Source organism: Podarcis liolepis, assembly GCF_965112155.1.
Source record: "Podarcis liolepis genome assembly, chromosome: 13".
NCBI classification, from domain to species: domain Eukaryota; kingdom Metazoa; phylum Chordata; class Lepidosauria; order Squamata; family Lacertidae; genus Podarcis; species Podarcis liolepis.
The window spans coordinates 21,129,644-21,146,723 of NC_139573.1; the positions used below are offsets into that span (position 1 = coordinate 21,129,644).

The 17,080-nt window shown below is 46.3% G+C and overlaps 1 protein-coding gene across 2 annotated transcripts in view; it reads left to right on the top strand.

The window, feature by feature from the left end:
* The window catches only part of ALDH16A1 (aldehyde dehydrogenase 16 family member A1), a 47,700-nt gene extending 46,985 nt beyond the window's left edge, over nt 1–715 (top strand). For both annotated transcript variants that reach the window (XR_014518561.1, XM_083471782.1), the window contains one exon: nt 440–715. Coding sequence is in view for 1 of the 2 variants with exons in the window: in XM_083471782.1 (XP_083327908.1) it covers nt 440–616 (177 nt within the window). In the remaining variant the exon portion in view is untranslated. The remainder of the gene's footprint in view (nt 1–439) is intronic.
* Nucleotides 716–17,080: the final 16,365 nt, after the last annotated feature.

A 17,080-nucleotide genomic window follows, 5' to 3' on the forward strand; every position in this document is an offset into this window, starting at 1 on the left:
AGGTCACCAAGTGATTTACGTTTAATAATATGTGAATAGGCCTAAGGCCAGCAGCACACGGCAGTCTTGACAAACTGCCGACCCCCATGATGGCGATGGGGCACACTGCTGATGCGATGGGCCCCATTTAGGGGTTTGTGACCCTCACCAGGTAGATCACTGTTCAAGGGCATACTCTCAGCTCATAGGGCATGATGCTGAAGCCTGTCAAGACAGCGGGACTGAGCACATACATGAGAATATTTCCCAGAAGCCTCTGCAGTGGGCATGAGTTCCACATGATAGATAAGTCAGTTGGGGGCAGAAATGACCCCTGAAGATCAAGAACTTTTTTTAAAAAAAAAACACACCTCTGCCCGAGATCAGTGAAGGTACCCCTTAACTTGGAAGAGTTCCAATTCCTCTGCTTCATTTTGTTTTTATTTCCTCTTCCGCCTAGGGTTCTGCACTTGTTGAATGGGCCTCGGCTGGGAACCTGAAGAGGACCTGGGTGAATTATGGAGCGGGGGAGCATTGCTGGGCTGACCCACGAGAGGGGGCTGGGGAAGAGTTTCTCTACCAGGCCACGCAGTGTAAAAGCGTTTGGATGCCCATGGGCGATATATTTGCCAACTGAGCCGCTGGATCAGTGGGGCTGAACTGAAAAGCAATCAGGGTTGGGAAACATTGAGATTGAGAATAAAGATCGTTTGGTAGTTTTTTATATATAAGAAAACCCCTCTGCTGTGGAAATGTTTCTATATTTATAGCTGGTTGAATCTGTTCCTTATCCAGGAGAATCAAATCAAATCAAATTTTATTAAATGGTCACAGACCAGATTAACTCGTACAACTAGTCAGCGAAGCATAGCACCGGAAAAAAACAAAGGACAATTTCAATACAGATTAGGCCAGAACAGCAATTTAAAATTAGACAACATACATAAAATTAAGTATTTGCCTTCGCCTGCATATTGACATTAGAAAGCTCTTGTTTCCTACGCCTAATAGCGGCTACACAAAATTTGGCCAATCCAGGAGAATCAATGGTTGTCATCTTCCCTTGTCCCATTCACAAAGCTCCACTCCCTTCCAATGAAACCAGCCCCCTGCCCTGCCATGTAGGGATTAGATCAAGGGTTCAGAACTGGATGTGGGCCAAATCCTTATCTCCCCTCCGCCAAGCCCTGCAGACTAGGCAGGGGTGCTCACCTGTCAGCCATGAATATCACAGAGACGTCAGGTAACTCATTTTTGCTCCATGTAATTCTCTGAAGCCCTGACAATCAGGTGACAGGCAGGTTGTTGTGGCTTGGCCAAAAGAGCTTCGCAGGCCAGAGGTCGTCTCTCCCCTCCCCCCCCCCCCCGCACTAGTTAAACCAGGATGGGGAACCTGTGGCACTCCAGATGTTGCTAGACCAGCATGGCTGAAGGTCAGTGAGGATGGGAGTTGTAGTACTGCATCTGGAAGGCCACAGGTTCCCCAACCAAGTTAGGCAGATCACTCTTTATTTCCGCTGGGTGTGTGGCGCTGTGGGTTAAACCACAGAGCCTAGGGCTTGCTGATCAGAAGGTCGGCGGTTCGAATCCCCGCGACGGGGTGAGCTCCTGTTGCTCGGTCCCTGGTCCTGCCAACCTAGCAGTTTGAAAGCACGTCAAAGTGCAAGTAGATACCTTCCTGTGGAAATGTAAACGGCGTTTCTGTGCGCTGCTCTGGTTCGCCAGAAGCGGCTTAGTCATGCTGGTCACATGACCCAGAAGCTGTACGCCGGCTCCCTCAGCCAATAAAGCGAGATGAGCGCTGCAACCCCAGAGTCGGCCACGACTGGACCTAATGGTCAGGTGTCCCTTTACCTTTATTTGCCTCACAGAGCTACAGTTCCCAGAGTGGTTTAATGGCCAATCCCTCTTCACAAGGAACCTTGCAGGGGCAGCCCATCTTCCCATCACCTGACATCATTGTGGTGTCAAGGGATGCTGCACTTGGAAGCCCCGCTTGCTGGGACTTCAAAGCGCAGAGAGCAGCGCTGTCGCAAAGCTCACAAACAACTGCACCTTTAACCTTCTGGTTTTTCAGAGGTCGAAAGGAGCAGTACAAAGGTGTTTCAGAGCATTGGATAGAAGAAGAAGAAGAGTTTGGATTTGATATCCCGCCTTTCACTCCCTTTAAGGAGTCTCAAAGCGGCTCACATTCTCCTTTGCCTTCCTCCCCCACAACAAACACTCTGTGAGGTGAGTGGGGCTGAGAGACTTCAAAGAAGTGTGACTGGCCCAAGGTCACCCAGCAGCTGCATGTGGAGGAGCGGAGACGTGAACCCGGTTCCCCAGATTACGAGGCTACCGCTCTTAACCACTACACCACACTGGCTCTCCCCACCCAACCACTCCTTGAGCAAGGCACTCTGCCACTGCCCATTGTTTTTTCATATTTTCAAATTGCCAACTGAAAAGGAAAATGGAGAACCAAACTTGGGCTGGGAAAATGAAAAAAGGGGCGGGGGGATTGCCAGATCATTCTTGCCCCAAGCCAAGTGTTCCTTGGTATGGGTGGGAAACCCCCGCCATGCCAGCTGTTCTCCAACTCTATCTCCTCCTTTGGCATGGAACTGCTCACAGCAGGGGGCTCATTCTGTTCATGTTCTCATTTGCAGAGTCCCTGCTCAATTCCGGAGCCTGACTGGGGAAAAACAACAACACCCCGCTGTTGAGGTTTTCTGATGCTTTACCATTTGGGGTGGGAGATGGTAGCGATGTGATATTAATCAGAAGCGGCTGTGGTATTTCAAACACTTGCTCTGAAGAGATAAAGGTCAGAAGGATGGTGGGTTGAGCTGGGGGGGAACAGTTCTGAGAGGCGTTCTCTGTTAGTCAGAAATGGAAAGTCACTTGTCCTTTTTGCAGCCTGTGTTGAGGTCTCATGCAAAGGTTTGGTGAGGCGGTTGAGAGAGAGAAATAGAGAGGCGTCGTGCAGTGGTTAGGCCATTGGGCTTAAAGGTCAGAGGCCTGGGTGTAAATCTCCCACTCAGTCATGAAACTCAATGGAACATCATACACAAGTTGTCTGACCTACTGCGGTTGGAGGGAGGCAGTAATTCTTCTGAATATCAGTTGCTGGAAACCACAGGAGGGGAGGGTGCTTTTGGGTCCCACTTGCGGGTTTCCCCAGACATCTGGTTGGCCACTGTGGGGATAGGATGTGGGGCTAGATTGGTTACTGGCCTGAGCCAGCAGCCCCTTCTTATGTTTGTTATGATGGGGTTCTTGTGGGGATAAGACTGGACACACAATGATACAGTCCATGAGCTCCTACGAGGGAGGGTGAGGTACAAACTGTCATATAAGTAATTGAATCTAGCACAACTGCTAGAAACTTGGATGCCTAAGGTTGGAAAAGCGTCCAGTTTGGAAGACCAGAGGGATCCTACACACAACTGTTGCTGCAGCTGACCTTAATAGATTGGAGAACTGAGCCAAAACATATCAAAATGAATTTAAACATGGACAAAAGCAAAGTTATACACTTAATCAGGAAGAACCAGATGCATAGTCAAAGTCAAAATGTTTATTCGGCTTTACGCCCATCATAAAGCACAACACACAAAACAAATCAAATAAAACAGCGGTCTCGTACAAGCCACAAGTAATATAACACAATTCACAGTTCACGAGGACAAATATTGGCAAATCAAAACAAAAATTTAAGATTAAAGTTAAAAATTTAGGCACTACGCTAAAATCAATATCTGATGACAATATCAAAAATTCTTATGACTATCAATAATCAGCTAACATTCCGTTCCGTCTCTTGTACGAGAGGACGGCTGTTAGGAATTTAGCAACCTGTAGAGTAATATAAGGATCTACATCTTGAAGAACCCAGGCAAGCGGTAGGTCTACTGGTTTGTCAGCCATAGGCTGGATTATGGAGTTTAATATACTAGCACGAGCTGAACTGTACATAGGGCAGATAAACATAACATGATGTAAAGATTCAGATGTTTTCATTTCACAAGCACACATTGAAGGGACTTGGATAGATAATAATAATTTATTATTTGTCCCCAGCCACTCTGGGCAGCTTCCAACAAAGATTAAAAATACATTAAAATGTCACACATAAAAAACTTCCCTAAACAGGGCTGCCTTCAGATGTCTTCTAAATATCAGGTAGTTGTTTATCTCTTTGACATCTGCTGGGAGGGCATTCCACAGGGCGGGCGCCACTACCGAGAAGGCCCTCTGCCTGGTTCCCTGTAGCTTTGCTTCTTGCAGGGAGGGAACCGCCAGAAGGCCCTCGCGCTGGGCCAACACCCTGTTTGCCAGTAGTACATGTAAAAAGCATCGAGGGGGGGTCTTAACATGACTCAGTGGTGTGATGCAGCGGCAAAAAAAAAAAAAAGCTAATGTTCTTCTAGGCTGCATCAGCAAAGGTGTCCATATCAAGGAAATAATAGTCCCGCTCTATTCTGCCTTGGTCAGACCACACCTGGAGTGCTGTGTCCAGTTCTGGGTGCCACAATTTAAGAAGGATGTTGACAAGCTGGGACGTGCGCAAAGTTGGGCAACCAAGATGATAAAGGGTCTGGAAACCAAGCCTGTTGAGGAACGGTTGAGAGAATTGGGTATGTTTAGCCTGGGGGAAAAGGAGACTGAGAGGAAATATGATGGGCCCCTTCAAATATCTAAAGAACTGTCACATGGAGGATGGAACACGCTTCTTTTCTCCTGCTCCAGAAGCTAGGACCCAAATCGATGACATCGGTTTACAAGAAGGGAGATTCCAACTAAACATCAGGAAGAACTTTCTGACAGTAAGAGCTGTTAGACAGTGGAACAGACTCCCACAAGAGGCGGTGGACTCTTTCATTGGAGGTTTTAAAGCAGGGCTTGGTTTGGGATTTTCTGACTGTTGGAGCTGGCCCCACATAGTTTTGTGGTTTTTCAGATGTCCACCCTGGGGCAGCAGCTGAGGAGGGGTAACTGAGGGGCCTTGCCCCAGCCCCAATTTTTTTCAAGGAGCTCCTACGGCAATGTGAGCCTGCCTCCCCCTCCCCCTGTCCTGAAGGGCAAGAGCAGTTTATGCCACTCACCCTGGAGGGAATGAGGAACAACATATGAAGCCAGATAGAGCTGGTCACAATTACTGATTTATAGCGATGAGAAATGAACCATAGAGAAGGAATTTGTTGGAACCATCTGCATAGGTGATAACCATCTGGAACAGCTGATCAATATCCATTGTGTTGGGCTTTCTTTAAAGCTGGACTTTTTGAGCACTGCTGGGATTCTGAACAGGGAAAGCATGGGAGGAACATCTTTATGAGCACAGCTTGCATATGTGAGAAGAGAGAGCGACTAAAATGGGACTATTTCCACAGAGTAGAAGCAGCCTGAGACTTGGCTCTGCAGTGAATGAGACCGAAATTACTGGGAACCTTGAGAGTGAAAGCGACCAGGTGATGCTGGAATTTGTAGTGTTATGTCAGATTTCAGGACAGTTGGTTTTAATAAGCTTTGATAAATGATTATCAGGATGATGCCCATGGCTCAATAATCCTGGTTGGCAACGCAGAGTCCACGACAAGCAGAAGAAACTCAAAAAGGAGTTACTAAACAGGGCAGAATTTTTAAAGGCAATTCTACCCAATTCCTGCTCTCTAAACAATACAGAAACGAAGATGCAGCCTGCCTTCGAAATTCGCACTTCGAATTTTGCAACACAGTTCTCAATTCGCATAATGTGTACAAAAATGCACATACTACATGGATAAAAATGTAGTTTATTTAGAAGTGTTGATAGTTGCTGGGAGAATTTCTATTCACCTGTGTATAAAAATACGATTCCCAGAGTTCCCAGGTCAAAGGGATTGACGGTTAAATCTGGGAAATATTGTGACTTCCTATGTGCTGTTAAGAATCTGCTTTTGTCGCTTTTCTCAAGTTTAGGTCCCGCCCTGTGAAACCAAGGAAGTTTCCTGGTTTGAGACTAAGTTTGGGGAAATTTTACCAGAATGGGAAGGCGTGTGAGAGTTCAGCAAGAGAGCACATGAATTATATATACCAGCTGGCGAATTCAATCCCTGACTTAATCCCTTAAATAAATGGAAAGGCTGCATAGCTTGCAAAGATCTGTTCCTGGAAGCTTGCAAGGGCTGTAGCCAATAGATCTATTTATTTATTGGATTTTTGAAAAAAATGCTGTTATGGTCACTGATGATCTGACAAGGCACTTTCATAGGCTCAGTAATGGGGTTTTCCCAATTGTTCTACCACTGTGGGAACTTCAGCTAAATCAACACAATGCCAGGGGATTCCCTGTCTCAGTGAACACATTCAAGCCCCGATTTCACCCACCCCACTCTCTCAGTCCCCCATATCCTACCCTGTTCCCACCCCTGCATTAACAGAAGAACAATACTTTACAGTATAAGGAATGCAGACCATGTATCTATCAAATAAATATAACCCTTCATATCAAATAGAATAAGGGGGGAAACAGAAAGGCAAGTGTCATTATTCAACCAACTTATAACAGAAGAAATAAATTCAGAAGTACAACAACTCTTCTTAAAAAAAACCCCAAACAACGCAAAGGGTCACCCTCTCTTCCCAAAACTCAGACCAATGCGAGCAGAGAATGCTCAGTGGTCACCGAATGCTGGGTGTTAGAACTGATGTACCTAAAAATGAGTTGAGGGGGGAAATAACACAGCTAGATTTGTAATGTATGAGAACAGTAGCCAGACTGGGTAGGCTTAATTGGGGGGGGGGGAGATTTCACCTTTTTGCACCCAGAAAGGGAAATCTAGCCACAATCTCTGTTAATAATTGGCTTGAATCTGCCAAAGGGCTGCTCAGCCCTGTGAGGTAAATTAAGCTGAGAGTGAGTGAATGGCTCAAGGTCACCCAGTGAACTTCATGCCTGAGTGGGGATTTGAACCCTGCTTTCTCGGGTCCTAGTCCAGCGCTCTAACCACTGCACCACACTGCCTCTTGCACACAGATACATACAGAGCTGTTGATTATGGGTTTTAACAAAAGCCATTGTCACAAGCCTTCCCCCACCCCCCGGCTTGGGTTTGCCCTTTGGAAACACACCCACCTCCAAGCTTTTCCGCCTCAACACTCGCCCTGTGGGTCGCTTTGTTGCTGCTATTTCAATGTGTGTTTATTTGCTGCCTCTTTTCTTTTGAGCTGTGCGCTTCCGGCACTGAAACGCAGAAAACCTTTTACCTCAAAACCACCAAGTTGAATGTTCCGCGAAGTGTCTGGCTGCTGGAGCGCAGTCGGAGGAAGAGAGGCTGAGGTGTTGAAACCTGTGGTTGATTTCTAAGAGGGGTTGTGCTGAAGCCTACCAGGAATGGAAACCACATCCCAACCCATAACCTAAAAGCCATCTCCTTTAACCTTAGGCTTGGAGGGACAGGTTGCTCCCCTGCTCATCTCCAGAGGGCCTTTCTGTTGTGATGCGCCCAAGGGAACAGGGGCAATTGGCAGACCCCCAGCTGGCTCCAGCCCACCAGCCGGCAGCCGGTCGAACTCCAGTCCTCGGTTCTGCATCAAAACTGTGACTCAGAGCTTCAGACGCCTTTCAGAAGCTGAGCACACAAGCCAGCAGAGATAACAAACTCTTCGCGACGGAAGGGCAGACAGAGGCATATGTAAAGCATATTTACAAGCAGTTTATTCAGGACAAAGAAAACATGTCTGCTCTCCTTCATGTCCAACGAAGAAGCGGCATAAAGCAAAAGCTATACACAAACGGAAGTTCCCAGCAAGCTGTGCTGGAATGTAAACAGACATGTGACATACAACAGCTCCACACATCTGTTTAGGTGGAACGGAACATCAATATCCTAACACTTTCTTCCTGCCTCGCTTCTTATTTTCCAGGACTGAGCCCGAGGCATCAAGTACAACTGCTTCTATGGCTAAAGGCAGCAGGTTGTGGGGCTGACATTTTCTGGGGATGCTGAGCTTTGGGTAGGGTGGCGACTTATGCATCACCAAAGGAAGGCAGGTGTTTGCATAAAGTCTGCATGTGCTAGTAATAGGTGCAAATGTAGAAGGAATTGCTAGAATTTCCAAAGAAATACAACCTAGCTCACTGGAGCAAGTAAGATGGTAAACCGGTGACCTGCTGCAGGCCTGATGCATCTGCTGTCTGGATGTACTAACTAGTGATGAGCAGCTTCAAGCCCCTCCTGCTTCCTTCCTGATAGGGTTCTTTAGCTTTAAAGCAGACAGCCCTTCAAAGGAGAGGACCACGACCCGTGGAAAGTGAATCGGGTCAAGATTGTCTTAATCTTTTTCCCCAGCACCATTTTGTGGGAATATTCAGGGAGGCAGGAGAGGATATATTGTTTATTAATATCCTTCCTCACTTGCGCTAGCAAGTTCTATAACTTAGCAGAGTTTTACATTTCCCTTTTAAATGCACAGCAGATAGCTGGTTGCAGGCTTGTTTAAGCCTCTCAATATTAGGTTCCTGGTAATTTCCCTTATGTCCCTCTTAAAAGAATAAACACACCACAATCTTGTGTAAAGTATATAAAAGAAGTTTACTCACATCATCTGTTGGATCTCTGAAGGCAGACTTAGTTACAAAGTATATACATGTGGAACTATCCCATGGGTAGGCAAACTAAGGCCCGGGGGCCAGATGCAGCCCAGTCGCCTTCTAAATCCGGCCCGTGGACGGTCTGGGAATCAGCGTGTTTTTACATGAGTAGAATGTGTCCTGTTATTTAAAATGCCTCTTTGGGTTATTTGTGGGGCCTGCCTGGTGTTTTTACATGAGTGGAATGTGTCCTGTTATTTAAAATGCCTGTCTGGGTTATTTGTGGGGCCTGCCTGGTGTTTTTACATGAGTAGAATGTGTCCTGTTATTTAAAATGCCTGTCTGGGTTATTTGTGGGGCCTGCCTGGTGTTTATACATGAGTGGAATGTGTCCTTTTATTTAAAATGCATCTCTGGGTTATTTGTGGGGCATAGGAATTCATTCATTATTATTTTTTTGAAATATAGTCCGGGCCCCCACAAGATCTGAGGGACAGTGGACCGGCCCCCTGCTGAAAAAGTTTGCTGACCCCTGATCTATCCCATATGTAGATAATCACAGTGTGCTGTGTTGGCTGAGAGCCAAAAGAGCTATTCTAGCTAAAAGCTGCTCCAACAACGGAGGAGGTCAAAGAGGGAGGGCGTGCTGTGTGACTTGCCCTTTTGTTACCTGGACAGGTAAGGTCACGCCCACCTCTAGTCACATGCAAAAGGAAGTATGTCCCAGCCAGGAGGAAACCAGAAGTTTTCGATTGGCTGGACCAAACATTCCCCCGCATGTCCACTCTAGGAAAACAAGGAATGCTGTACTTGACTGCTACTTATGTATCACATCCCACACATTTCCCTAATCAAACTCCCCACCCACCATTTCCATTGTGCAAACTGCAGTTTTGAGGATTGGGACACGTACAGTAGATAAGGAAAACAGAGGCGCAAAGAAGGCTGGGCGGCCTGATGCAGTGTCTTGACATTGTGCATGCGACATCACACAATGTCCTGATGTCACACGTGTGACGAGGGGGATGTGGGGAGTGACCCAGCACCTACGGAATATTAGCTGCCTATTTGCGGAGCAGAGATTATTTTATTGTTTTCTATAAACTCTGGTTTTTGTGTTCTTTTGCGTTTTCTAAAGATGTTTCTGTGGCTTTTAGGAATTGGCCTCTGGCCATGATGCAGTTTCTAAACCTGTTAAATAATAAATACCAGATGAAGATAATAAAAATGGCACATGCCACTGGGTTACTGTAAGAATTATTAAGATTACATAAACAGTGGTACCTCGGGTTAAATACTTAATTCGTTCTGGAGGTCTGTTCTTAACATGAAACTGTTCTTAACCTGAAGCACCACGTTAGCTAATGGGGCCTCCTGCTGCTGCCGTGCCGCCAGAGCACGCTGTTCTCATCCTGAAGCAAAGTTCTTAACCCGAAGTAATATTTCTGGGTTAGTGGAGTCTGTAACCTGAAGCATATGTAACCCGAGGTACCACTGTACAGTGGTACGATAAGAACGGAAATCACGCACCGTTGGCGCGGCAGCAGCGGGAGGCCCCATTAGCGAAAGTGCACCTCAGATTAAGAACGGTTTCGGGTTAAGAACGGACCTCTGGAACGAATTAAGTTTGTAACCTGAGGTACCACTGTACTAACAACCCCACCCAATATTTAGTACGATTATATCTCATTGCTATCAATAATACTTAACAACATCTTATTCCATCCTTTTATTCTCCCAGCAGCTCAGTTACAGTAAGAGTGGTTAAACAATATTGGTTTACCAAAGGAAGCCCACAAAGGGTCATGACTCACCCAAAATTGTCTCATTTCCATTTTTTCCCCAAAAGCACCTTGTTTTCCACTTTTCACCCTGGATTGGCCCCGTGATTACTTTGTTGTAGTGAAAAGTAAGTAAAAGTACAATGTCTTGAACAGGAAGTGCTGGCATTTCGTTGGAACAACTCCATTTTCCCATAAGTATTTTGTTTGTTACACTTCTTTTCTTCTAGGCTTCTTCCAAAGAATTTGGAAAATACTTATTAGTTTCCTGCTTTTTACCTCACACAAAAAAAAAACACAGCATGGCGAGGTATTCTGGGTTGAGAGACAACGATTGCTCACCGTCACTCTGGCAGCTTCAATAATACAGTGGAACCTCGGTTTTTTAGCGTCTTGGAAGCCGAATGCCGAAAACCCAGAAGTAATTGCTTCCGTTTTTGAACGTGCCTCAGAAGTCGAACGGTTTCCGCTGTGTGTTCTTCTTTTTTCGCAATTGATTTTGCTGACTGCCCAATGCTCCTCAGTTTTTGAATGTTTTGGAAGTCGAACGGTCTTCAGAAACAGATTAAGTTTGAAAACCGAGGTTCCACTGTAATAATAATAATAATAATAATAATTATTATTATTATTATTATTATTATTATTATTATTATTATTATACCCTGCCTATCTGGTTGGGATTCCCCAGCCACTCTGAGTGGCTTACAGCATATCTAAAAACATAATAAAAACATGAAACATTTTTAAAAAACCCAATACAGGGCTGCCTTCAGATGTCTTCTGAAAGTTGTGTAATTCTTTATCTCCTTGACATCTGAAGGGAGGGCGTTCCACAGGGAGGGCGCCACTACCGAGAAGGCCCTCTGCCTGCTTCCCTGCAACTTTGCTTCTCACAGTAAGAAACCAGCAGAAGATCCTCAGAGGAGGACCTTGGTGTCCAGGCTGAACGATGGGGGAGGAGACTGGGATTTGTGATGGGGATTTGAGCCATGGCTTCCTGAGTCTGACCATTGAAACACCACACATTTCAAGCCCTGTGATGCAACATTCAACCGTCACAGCTTCCCCTAAAGAATCTGGGAACTGTAGTTTGCTAAGGGTGCTGAGAGTTGCCAGGAGACACTTATTTCCCTCACAGAGCTACAATTCCCAGAGTGCTTGAACTTTCAATCCCTCTTCTCAGAGAACTCTGGTAGTCTGACATTTTGAGCACAATGCCATGTGGACAGAGCAAAAAACTGCTTTGCACAAACAGCTGTAATGTTTTTAAGCGATAATGTTTATCTTGCACATGTTCACAGGCTGAAAGGTGAACTTACCTAATTTATAATGATGATTTATTATCTGCCCTTCATTCTAAGGTCCCAGGGTGGGCTGCACGTTCTGAAATGAGATACAAACTTGAAAGACAGCCAAGTAATGCACATAAAAAGCACATATACCAGTGCAAAGCATGCCTGTAACTGAACGCATTACTGAATATATATAAAAAGGCATTGCATCCAGGGAAATTGCTTAGCAAAAAAATTGTGCATATTAAGCAAAATTGCATACCAAAAATGAGCATATGAAATGTGGAGAACTGGATTTAAGATGGGGAAAATTAGGAACTGAAATTTGCACACCTGCGGTTGCCAAGATATATTTTAGAAACAGGTTGTAAAATCCTGTAGGCAGACTTGTAGGATTATTTTTCCAGCCTATCATTAACCAAATATCCTCCTACCATTAATATCAGTGGAAGATAGGCAGTTGCACAGGAAATGAGCCTAGCAAGCAGATAGACAGCACAACAGAGCCTTCAGCAAATATGTAATTTTGTGGGGAAGGATGTTTGGACAAAACTTTCCTTGGTATTGGGGTGTCCCCATAGTCATCTGCAAAATGTTGCATATGTATTACTAGCTGTTTCTCTAACATAAACTCTTTTGTATGCCTATAAAAGCGAAACCTGCCGTCATTTCTTTGCCACCCTTTAAACAAGCTACAATTATCAAGGCTTAGGCAGTCCCTATTCTTCTGGTTCCTGGTAAATCACTGTTCCGATCTCTTTTTGTCTTTGACAAATGCTCTGTTAAAACATGGTTGGTGCAAGCAGATAACGTTTTTAAGGATCCGGTTCACGCTTCTCATGGCCACAGAATCAGATCTGGAGGGGACATCAGAGGACATCTAGTCCAACCCCCTGCCAATGCACTGGCATTTATATGTATGTTCACTGGAAACAAGAGGCAACTTCCTATGTTCCTATACAGTGGTACCTCGGGTTACATACGCTTCAGGTTACTGTACAGATGCTTCAGGTTACAGACTCCGCTAATAGTGCTTCAGGTTAAGAACTTTGCTTCAGGATGAGAACAGAAATTGTGCTCCAGTGGTGCAGCGGCAGCAGGAGGCCCCATTAGCTAAAGTGGTGCTTCAGGTTAAGAACAGTTTTGGGTTAAGAACACACCTCCAGAACAAATTAAGTACTTAACTCGAGGTACCACTGTACTAGAAATATCTCTATGGCCAAGCGACTGTCACTGCAAGAATTCTAATCAAAACTGGTGGGGCAGAGGTTCGGGGGGGGGGGTTACCCAATGCTCTGTTAGTGCTCATTGACCCCAGACAAAGCTTACAGCTCGTTCTGCTCCGTTTCAGACTTTTGTGGGATTAAGAAATAAGCCACCAGCTCCAGCATCATAAGTCATCCTTGATATGAGAGTAAAGGGCTGGTTGCAAGAATGTGGAGACTTCCGTGCTCTCGCCACCCACAGCTAGTAGCATTAACAACCAACCCAAGGGTTATCAGAAAACACAAAGGACAAACAATTTCGCACCCACACAGAGAGTCAAGTCCCACCCATCTGGCTCTAGGGATTTCCCCAGGGAAAGTTCCCTTCTCCTGTCCATACTTTCTCCTTACACCCACACAGAGCAAATATTGATTCCCTGAGGTGGTGACAGCCATCTAACCTGAACTCCTACGTGTTCAGCCCCTAAGCTTGGCTGCCCACCCCACTTCCATTATTTCCACCACACACGGCCCTTTTATTGTCTGACAGCCCACATACTATTTCCCTTTAGAGCCCACTCAGAGCACATTCTTTCCTTCAAAGAATCCTGGGTGCTGTGGTTTGTTAAGGGTTGCTGGGAACAAGAACTCTGCGAGGGGCAAACTACCATGCCCAGAATTCTTTGTGGTGGGAAACGTGCTTTGAATGTGCTTTAAAGGTATAGTAAGGGATGCGGGTGGCGCTGTGGGTTAAACCACAGAGCCTAGGACTTGCTGATCAGAAGGTCGGCGGTTCGAATCCCCGCGACGGAGTGAGCTCCCATTGTTTGGTCCCAGCTCCTGCCAACCTAGCAGTCTGAAAGCACGTCAAAGTGCAAGTAGATAAATAGGTACCGCTCCGGCGGGAAGGTAAATGGCGTTTCCGTGCACTGCTCTGGTTCGCCAGAAGTGGCTTAGTCATGCTGGCCACATGACCCGGAAGCTGTACACCGGCTCCCTCGGCCAATAAAGCGACATGAGTGCTGCAACCCCAGAGTCGGTCACAACTGGACCTAATGGTCAGGGGTCCCTTTACCTTTAAGTATGCACCCTTATTTTCCTTACGAGGAGGAGAGAATGCACAGAGGTCAGAAGTCTGTCAGAAGTCAAGTCTCTCCTTGTGACATAACCTCCGGACCCCGAAGTCTTGTCCCTTAATTCCCCGTAAGCCCCCAGTGAGAAGCAGCTGCTTGTGGTTATATTAAGATGAGCATAGGAGCCAATTCCTAGGGGCCGAGGGGTCTTCACCCCCCTCAATAAAATATTTGAGGGGGCTGCTCCCCCCAGTTGATGGTCATTGCCATTCAAATAGCGTGTGTGTGCCATATCATGTGATCGATTATGCAGGGCGGGGCTTCCCTGGGTCGCCAACATGATTTTTCCCAGAATCACATCCTCTTTCCCCCCCTTTTTTGGCTACACATGCAAAACTGATTGCCCACAAGTTAACTTGGCATAAATTGCGGGCTTACTGTATTTCAGTTTAATTTAGGCCATTGGCGCTCTGGTCTGCTCTAAGTAATAGAAAATATTCTATATTATTCAGGAGATTCCAGAATACCTGTCCTGTTGAGCATTTGCCAGAAGGGAGAATAGATGGCAACAGCTATTTCATGAGCATTCATTTGGATTTGTTTGCAGGGAGATTAGATGACCTTGCCTCAAAGCAAGTGTCACATCCCACACCTTTCAGTACATTTCCCCATCCTTTCCCTTATCACAAAAAGTCTGATTTTGGAAAGGGTGGGAGTGCTGTTGTGCAGAACCTCCCCATCAACGATAACTGTGCAACCTGGATTTGCCAGTTTGTGGCTGAATCCCACCCCAAAATAGGAAACACACCCTGAGTGTATTAAGAAGAGCATCTTTCCCAGAGATCCTGAGAATTTGAGAATTCCACTCTCTTCTGTGCTGGACAGCCCAAAGAACTCTGGCTGGCTTACTTAGTGTCTGAGACGAACAAGAGCAACAGGAACATTTGCAAGATTTCCCCTCTTCACCCTGCTGCTAAGACTTGCAAATAAATCCTGTCATGTTTGGCTTGTTTCCTTTCCTATTTTTGCGCCACAAATTTTAATGCAATTTTGATGCTATGTTTTCAACAATTTGTGATTGCATTAAAAAAAAAAAAATGCCATCGGCCCTGGATCTGGCAGTGGTCACATTTTACGAAGGCTGTTGCTGCCCAATGGAAATTAGCAGACGTGTTCAGTCAACAGTTATGTAGGACAGAGCAAGGGAAGGTCCAAAAGATCTTCATATATCATCCTTTCGAACAGCAACAGCAACAAAGAATAGAGAGTTCTTTCACAAGGTTATTCTTGCAAAAGATCACAAGATCTCTGCTTTTTAAATATTGCATGGAGGTGTAATTGCCCTTGTTGTTCAGTCATTTAGTCGTGTCCAACTCTTCGTGACCCCATGGACCAGAGCATGCCAGGCACTCCTGTCTTCCACTGCCTCCCGCAGTTTGGTCAAACTCATGCTGGTAGCTTCAAGAACACTGTCCAACCATCTCATCCTCTGTCGTCCCCTTCTCCTTGTGCCCTCCATCTTTCCCAACATCAGGGTCTTTTCTAGGGAGTCTTCTCTTCTCATGAGGTGGCCAAAGTATTGGAGCCTTAGCTTCAGGATCTGTCCTTCCAGTGAGCGCTCAGGGCTGATTTCCTTAAGAATGGACATGTTTGATCTTCTTGCAGTCCATGGGACTCTCAAGAGTCTCCTCCAGCACCATAATTCAAAAGCAAGGCAGTGATCCATGAAGGGGGTAATTGCCCTATCAGGAGATAATTCTAGAAAGGACTCCCCTCCCATCGCCAGCCATTTCCCCATAGAAGGGAAAGTTGGAGTTGGAGACTACCAGGGTCTACGGCTTGGCTGAGTTCCAAGGGCCAGCCGAAAGAACAAACATGACTGTGGCAAAAGCAGCCTCTGACTTGCACTTGTCCCATGCCTAGATAGCAGGGGGCTGAGCAGTTTCCCCACTTGACCCATGTTTTTTCTGGCACGGGTATGAGTGGCTATGCCCTTGCTGCCGCCGCCCCCCCTCCGATCCCTGACCCTGTCTTGTTTAGATTCAGCTTTTCTGCACCCTCTACACCCTGGGGTCCATCTATGCATGAGGGGGCCAGACCTGTGTTGAACGCTGCGCTCTGCCAGCAACACCAGCCCCCTTCCTCCCCCCCCTGCTCCCCCTTTGCCACCATCTCTCCCTCCCAACTCCTTGGCCACAACTTTCTCCCAGATTCCTCGACCTCCCGGATGCTTTTCCTAACCCCAGACCCCCACAGGGACCCTGTGGTGAGGCCAGAAAGTGGGAGGGGGGGCCCACAGCTTTGCAACATGGCCCACTGTTGACCTTGGGGGGGGGGACTGTGTATTGAGTTTGGTCACTTTCTCTCGCTTCTTAGAAAAGGCTCGGATCCAGACATGGGAAGTACCCAGGGTCAGGGAAGGTCTTGGAGAAGGCGATGGGGAACCGTCCCCAGGCGACCCTTAAGTGGGCTGTGTGTGGTATGCCAGTACCCCACATCTCAAGCCCCTCATGTCAGGATCAGGAATATCTCTTGCCAGGAACCCTGAAAGGCTGCTTCTGCCATGTAAACCACGTATTTTCAGACCCCTGGGCCCATTTTTAACCCAAAACATGCATTTGGGGGACCCATTTCTTAATTTCCCCCTCCCTCCATATATTTTCATGGCAGCAGTGCTCCTGTTTGGACCTGCCTTGGGCCAGGCCACAACCCACCGATTCAAGACCAGTGGAAGCTGGATATGCAGAGGAAGATTCCTGTGTCCCTAAAGGGCTTGTGTGGGGAATCATAGGGCAGGAGGTAGGGGGATTTTAGTGGTTTTGAAGAAGCAATTTAATTAATGGACTCTAGGAAATAGGAAGTGGCAGATCATTGGGTATGGCTAAGAGGGAAGAGCGTGTGTGTTTTTTTGTGACAAGAACAATGGAGTTATAGGACCCCTGAGATTTGCGAGAGCAGAACATTTGGAACCTGTGGCAAGGGGAAATGCCTGAGAGGTGGTGTTGTGTGTTGTCTAGTGTTGTCTAGGTGGTGTCTAGCGTTGTGTGTGTTATGAGTTTGTAGGAAATTCCCTTTTGTGTGTGTTTATGAGTTTGTGGGAAATTCCCTTATTCCGAATTGGATTCCTCACAAGAAAAGGGAAAAGTCGACAGCTATGTAGATGCCAAATCCTAAATCCCTGGATCCGGCA